Source organism: Rutidosis leptorrhynchoides, unplaced genomic scaffold, assembly GCF_046630445.1.
Source record: "Rutidosis leptorrhynchoides isolate AG116_Rl617_1_P2 unplaced genomic scaffold, CSIRO_AGI_Rlap_v1 contig604, whole genome shotgun sequence".
Classification (NCBI taxonomy): Eukaryota; Viridiplantae; Streptophyta; class Magnoliopsida; order Asterales; family Asteraceae; genus Rutidosis; species Rutidosis leptorrhynchoides.
In genome coordinates, this window is record NW_027266826.1 from 15,195 (window position 1) to 22,113 (window position 6,919).

General features: G+C 30.7%; 1 protein-coding gene across 1 annotated transcript; it reads right to left on the reverse strand.

Moving 5' to 3' along the window:
* Positions 1-5,648: 5,648 nt before the first annotated feature.
* On the reverse strand, positions 5,649-6,524 carry LOC139884809 (uncharacterized). The gene has a single exon (XM_071868786.1). It carries the CDS (start codon positions 6,522-6,524, stop codon positions 5,649-5,651), a length of 876 nt encoding a protein of 291 aa, XP_071724887.1.
* Between the last annotated feature and the right edge of the window lie 395 nt (positions 6,525-6,919).

The following is a 6,919-nucleotide window of genomic DNA, read 5'->3' on the forward strand; positions in this document are numbered from 1 at the left end:
GGTTATGGGGTTGATTGCTTATAACTTGCATATAATTAACACGTCATGTATGGGACATAAAAAGACATGCATATATATGATTGGTCAATTGAATAAGAATCGACGATAACATTTTCTTTGTTGATTATACTGAAAAAAGGAATAAATTAGGACAGACATAATAATGACATAAATTATTATTTGCGTTATTTTGTAGGACCAGACTAATTAATGGTCGGCTGTCCGTCCAATTCCAACAAAACTAGTGGACTGGACTACTAGTCTACTATATACTACTACTACTATTCTCCCTGCTAGTAAAAGAGAAAACTTATAGATGAAGAAAGCAGCTTGGTTTGATATAATATACATGCGTAATTAAATAAAAATAACCTTAACATATTAATCACGAAATAAAAGAGGCCGATCGATGATCATCGAACGATATCAAACGATAGTTGATCGAATATTGCTCTTTCACTTTGTCAAAGGTGCATAAGTTACCAGCCGTAATGTCAACGATTTTAAAGTAAAGTAAAAAAGAATACATAAGCAAGGAAAAATGATGAATTAGTATTAAATTAATTAGTAATAATTTATCACTCCATGCAACACACCATAAGATAATTCCAATCAGAAATGGAAAAATCACTAATCAACAAAAAAGGGTTCGGAAGTTCTTGAAATACTAGTTGTGGTGTTGACATCATGATCCTGATTTAGATAAGGATCAAAGAAGGTATTATTCTGTTACTAAAACGACAAATAATTAGAGACGGACAGAACATTTTATCTCCGTACAAGACTATGGGCTGGGATGGAGGGAGTATGTAATCTTTGTACAAGACTACGGGCTGGAAGCATATGCTCAATGTTTTATGGGCCTTACAAAAATAGATTACAAATGGACCAATGTACATTTGAGATCCTAATCCCATCTCATATTTGCCAATTAATGGGCTAAATTGTTGTTTATATCCATAATTACTTTCATTTATTAATAAAACTATATGAGATTCCTCAAACAAAACAACTCTTCATTATATATGACCATAACATTCAAAGCCAACATGTGAATTTTACATATATAGTAATAACATGACAAAAGGAAATTAAGCACACACATTATAACAAAGATGTGGAAATGCATAAGTATATAATGATAAAAACAGAAAGTGAAAAACATAATTGAAGAAGTTGTAACTTGTAAACAGCAATAGTATAAATAGCACAATCCCATATGTATATAGACAAAATAGATATCCATCTTCTTCATATCCATAATTGCTTAGCTTGTCGATAAAATATTCCAATTTAAGAGTTACTACATGAATGCCGAAGTCTGAGTCGGACCGCTGGCATTCGAGCCAGTTCGAGATCCTCTCCTTGTCAAGATCGCCATCATCTCCCTTGTATAAATATCCCCCTGCGTCACATGAGACAGATATCAAAACTAATTTAATCCAATCATCATTGGATTACTATAATGATAAAACCCAAAATTGAGATTGATGTGTGAGAATTAAAGTCTTCATAATTACCACAAGGTTTTCGACTCCGGCGACACGAGCATTCTGTTCTGTAAATGAGATAGTTTGCTGAGTCAGAACCTGTTTGAGCTCATTCATCAGGCTTGTGAGATCTCCTATGACCTGAGCTTGAGATCCTATAGTTTCCTTGAGTGACATATTTTCCTTTATCACCAGCTTCACGTCTATTTTAAGTCCCTACAGTGGAAAAGGAAAGGGGCAATTTCAATCGAACCGAACCGAACGGAATCCACATCAACACACATAATATTGGATTTAGGGATTGATCGATTACCTTGAGAATGGAAAGAGGAGATCTCTTCCCTTTCTTATGAGCTCGATTGGCCTTGAACCGACGAATTTCCTTTCCCTTTCGAACAGTTGAACCAGCCTCTGCATTCTCCTCCTCTGTTCATAGAAAATACAATCCAAATTAATCCCGGTTCAGAAAATCTTCGGTTTTTATCAAATCAAATTAATTAATACTGTAGTTCGTTAATCGAAAAATAAAGCAAAAAGGCTCACTCGGAAGAAGGCCTCCATCGGGGGCTCCAACAAAAACCGTTCCTTCAGAAGAGCTCTTCATGATGTTTTTATTTGGTTGCTCTGTTCAAGAACAAATAAATAAATAAATAAGAAAATAATCGAATCGAATCGAATCGAATTTTAATTAGCAGTAAATGTAATTAATCTGACAGGAGTTAAAAAAAACACTTGAAAGAAATGGTCGGAAAACTTGCCGGAAAGGAAAATTCTGAATGAACTCTTCAGAGTGAAGAAGACAAGCTCACAAGACTAACAAAACAAAACAAAGAAATAATGATTGTTGGGTGAAGAAGGCGTGGACTCCGGAGCTCATATTTATAGGCAAAGTAGGGTCCCACCTTGAGTGGGTCCCAGTATGACACGTGACCTTCGAAGGCAACTATCCCACCATGGAAAGCCGACTGAGCTTTTTCTTTACTTTTTGGAATATAAATGAATAAATGTCGGCGAGCTAAATTCTTTTCATTTTAATACTTCACTCTTTTTTGTATTCCTCGAACGAAGAGATTTAAACCTTAAAAAATGTAATAAAATAAATACTACATGGAATCATGGTGAGGCTTTATAAATAAAAAATTAATTAATGGAAGCCGTTAATCTACATGAGATTCACTAATCACGCAAATTAGGACGTGTCACATGTTAAAAAATTGAGTTATTCGTGGGTTGGAATTTCTTAACATGTCATCATTTAGGTATGTATATCGTTAATTTATAAGTGTACAATGATAATAAAATATAATTTATTTAATTATAATTAATTGATATGAATTAAAATATATTTTGAATCAAAATGAGTCAAATTAAATCAAATCAAAATAAAACGAAAAACGAACGAAACCTAAATGATTACCATCCCAATTAAACTGACGTGAAAAATTTGGGGTTAATTCAATTTAGGCAGCTGTCAAATTATTTTACCATCATCAGCATCATCATGAAAGTCTGGTGTAGACTTTTTTGACAAATTTGATTCTTCTGTGACATTTTTATACATATTAATCCTAAAAAGTGAACACGGAAGAGTCCTCCCGAAAACTTCATATACGGATTTACTAATTTTCTTATTTAATTACTTACAAATGGGATCCACATTTGTTTTTCTGTTTTATTTTTATCTAATATTATATTTTAGTATTGATAAATTTTATAAATTTAAAGTTTAGTCCTTACAATATTTTTTCTAATTTGAATTTTATTGTTAGTAAATGATTATTTAATTTTGATAATTCTTTTTGTATATTATTATTTTTAGAAGACGACAATTCCTCTTCTGTTATGTAATTAATATTATCTCTAATTAATTTCATACTCGGCCTACGAAATATTTATTCTTTTACTATTGTATTATCTATTCTAGGTACCGAACTAATTGGTGTTGTTTTTATTGTTCCTACTTTTGCCGTGACGCCAAATAGATCTTCTAAATAAATTTTATCTTTATCTTTGAATTGTATACTATGGTGACTATTTGATAAAGCATATTCTATTTCATAAGTTATTGTGAATGGATAATCTTCTTTTGCCATTAAATTATCTCTATCAAATTTAAATGCTATTATTAATGATCTATCTAGATTTTTTGTATATAAAGGTATTCTTAGTTGTAGTGATACATTAAATTTTAATTTTGTATATGCTAGATTACCATTTACTATTCCTATTATTCTATCTCGTGGATCTTGAATTCTATCATCACAAATTGCTAATCTTATTGGCGAATCTATTCCTTCCATGAATGTCGATTTTATTAAGATCTGAACAGTTGATATGTGAATATAACCTATTTTATTTCTTTCTTCTTCTTTTATATTTAACCTATCAATTTTTTCTTTAATTTCTCTACCATTTATAATAGGTATACTTATTTCTCTAGTTGTAGTTGAAATTTCTATTGGATATTCAGCAGTTATTTTTCCGAAATAAATTATATTTTTTTTACTTAGAAGATTCCTTAATCACTTTTTTATATCTTGTTCTTCTTTTAGATTTAATTCTTATTTTTTAATTCTTTTGATTATATTTTTATTAACTAAAATATCTTTTTTGAAGGTACCTTTTTCTTCTTGTAGATCTAAATAGTATATAGTATTAATTGATGATGACGTTGAAGCTATATCTTTTTCCATTTCTATCTATTATAAAGTCTAAGTTGTTCTAGTATTACACAGTAGAAGTCAATTTTATGTGATAGTTCTAATCTTAAATTATTTAAAACTCTAATGCTTCCATTATCTAGTTCCATAATAAGTCTAAGGTCGTTATGACACTCGTTTATTTTATTTTCGCAATGATTTATTAGACTAATTAGATCTGAGCTATCTTTTCTTAAGTGCATAAGATATATTCTTTGTGCTATATTTTCAATATAGTTCATTATATTCTTTGTCAGCGTTAGTAATTATTGTTTTTTCTTATAGAGTTCCTTCTTGATATATACATTTTAGTGTAGGCTCGGATACCAGATTTTTCTTTGCGGATTGCGGATTAAAAATTAAAATAATTAACTGATAAAAAGAATATCAAAATAATTTTTTATTAATAATATAGGAATACAGATGCTTAATTTAATCTAAATAGATTGGTCTTATCAATCTGCATTATTATCTTCTTCAGTATCGTAGTACATATTAGTTTCATATAGATATTCTAATTGTATTTCAATATAGGTTAAAATATCCATACTTTCTTCTATCCTCTTATATGAATTATTCATTAGTGAAAATAGTTATGTTTCATATCTAGTTGCTATTTCTTTTGCTAGATCAGAATGTAATATTCTTCTGAATGATATTTCTATTTCTTTAACTTTTCTTATATCTATTTTATGTTTATAATCAGAAATTATTTCTTGTAATTGAGTTACCTTTTGATTAGTTTCATTTTGTAAAGTAAATAATTATGTAGTACTAAAATTATCTAATAAAGATAAATCAAGTGTATTTATTGGTGAACCTAAATCAAGTGTATTCATTGGTGAATCCATACCTGTATCCTTTTGCTTTGCGAATATTTTTGCTGGTGATCTATTGATTCCTTGTTGCTGGATTGCTTGATGCTTGAATGTTCATCGTTGGATTGTAGTATTTTTGAATTATTTTTGAGTATTTGATAGTAAAACAGACTTCCTATAAACGGGAAATCAAAACGTTGTTTTGTTTTCTAAACAAAAGAGAATTTTATATCACTTCAATAAACTCTGAGTTCTAAATGAACCAGAGGGTACATATTTATACACATAATAAGTGGACTGTATTCCACTTAATACCTTTAGATATTACATTATTTCTAACATTATTGATGCCCTTAGAGTTTTACATCAGAGCTTACGTATTTTAAACACTTATTGCAAGAAGACATAAATGTCTACATCTTGCTTTAGCTGGTGGATGCCATTATTTCATCTTTATTGGATTCCTTTGGCTTCTTTTCTTCTTTGTCTTCTTTCTCCTTGTTGTCATCCATTATTATTGAGATAGAATCTATTGAGTTGCTATCTTTATTGCTACGTAAGAGAATGCATATTAATTCTTTTGTCCTATAGGGCAGGTGTTGTAGTGGTCCAGAAAAATCTGAGAATGGTCCTTCAAAAATCTAAACTGTTCTTAGTCCTTCAGCACTTATTTCTTGACTATACTTTGAGTATATCAAAATATTCTCACTTCTGTAGTTAATAAAATATTTTTCATGGGTGTCAATTTTTCCAGTGTTTCTTAGTATTCCGGCGAAATATTTGACATTGAGTTCTTTGATTTCGTTTTCTGATAGCTTTCGACTAGTTGGTCCATCTCTTGGTGGATAATTCATATTTGATATTCCGAGAACCATGACTGCATAGCTTGGAACTAATATTTTATCCTGGCTGAAAACTGGAAAAGAACTATATATTTTTATGAATATTTCTCTGTCATTTCCATCTCTATCTTTTCCTATTCGGGACATATAATTTATTATAGCATGTGCTGGTCCTGAAGGAAATTCTGAGAGTAGGTTGGTTCCTTTCAGATAAATAGTGTCTACTAATTCATGAATGAGAAATTTGTATAGTGTTAAAGAGTTTGTATCGGGGAAAAATATTGCTTTTGGACTAGAATCTAGTTTGACTGTTAGGTAAAAGTGTTGGCTCATTCCTTTTTCTGAATAATGGCTAAAAAATGAATAACACTCATTGAATGATGAAGGTGATGGCTGTTTGGCTTTGTGTTTTTCCTCTCTGGTAGGGATATTAAGAATACTAGAGTTGGGAATTCTACCTATTGGAGTCATTTTTCCTGAATGTCTAATCGAAGATGATGGTGTTGAGAGTAATTTGGATTTGTAGTAGGGAGTTTCTGTTTGGATTTGTTGAATTTGGTATTCTTCATAGGCCTTTTGGGCCTCTTCTCTGGTGGTAAATGACTTATGCTGAATATTGGACTGTCCAGTGACAAAAGCAGAAACTTTATGCCAATGGTCATAAATTCCTTTCATGGGTCCGTTGAATATTGCATAGTATTTTGTTTGAGATGACTTTGTGGTGTCGTACTGTAATGTTGGAGGAATGGCTGACGAGTCCGATTTGGATGAAGATCCAGTTGCTGTTGTTGATGTTGATAATGGTAATGGTAATGAGGATCCAATTGTTGTTGTTGATGTTGATAATTGTAATGGATCCACCACGTTTTTGCTGTATAGTTATGATGGTTGGATCTTTCCTCCTATCTGAATTATGGCTACTTCAAGTTGAGATATTTTCTTCTATCTTTCTGATTCTTTCTGATTTTTTTCAATTTCTTTTCTATTGATTTCTATCTGTTCCATCATTCCTTTGATTATTTCTTTCATTCTCTTGTCAGGGTGTCTGCGATGACGTTGTTTTCTGACTT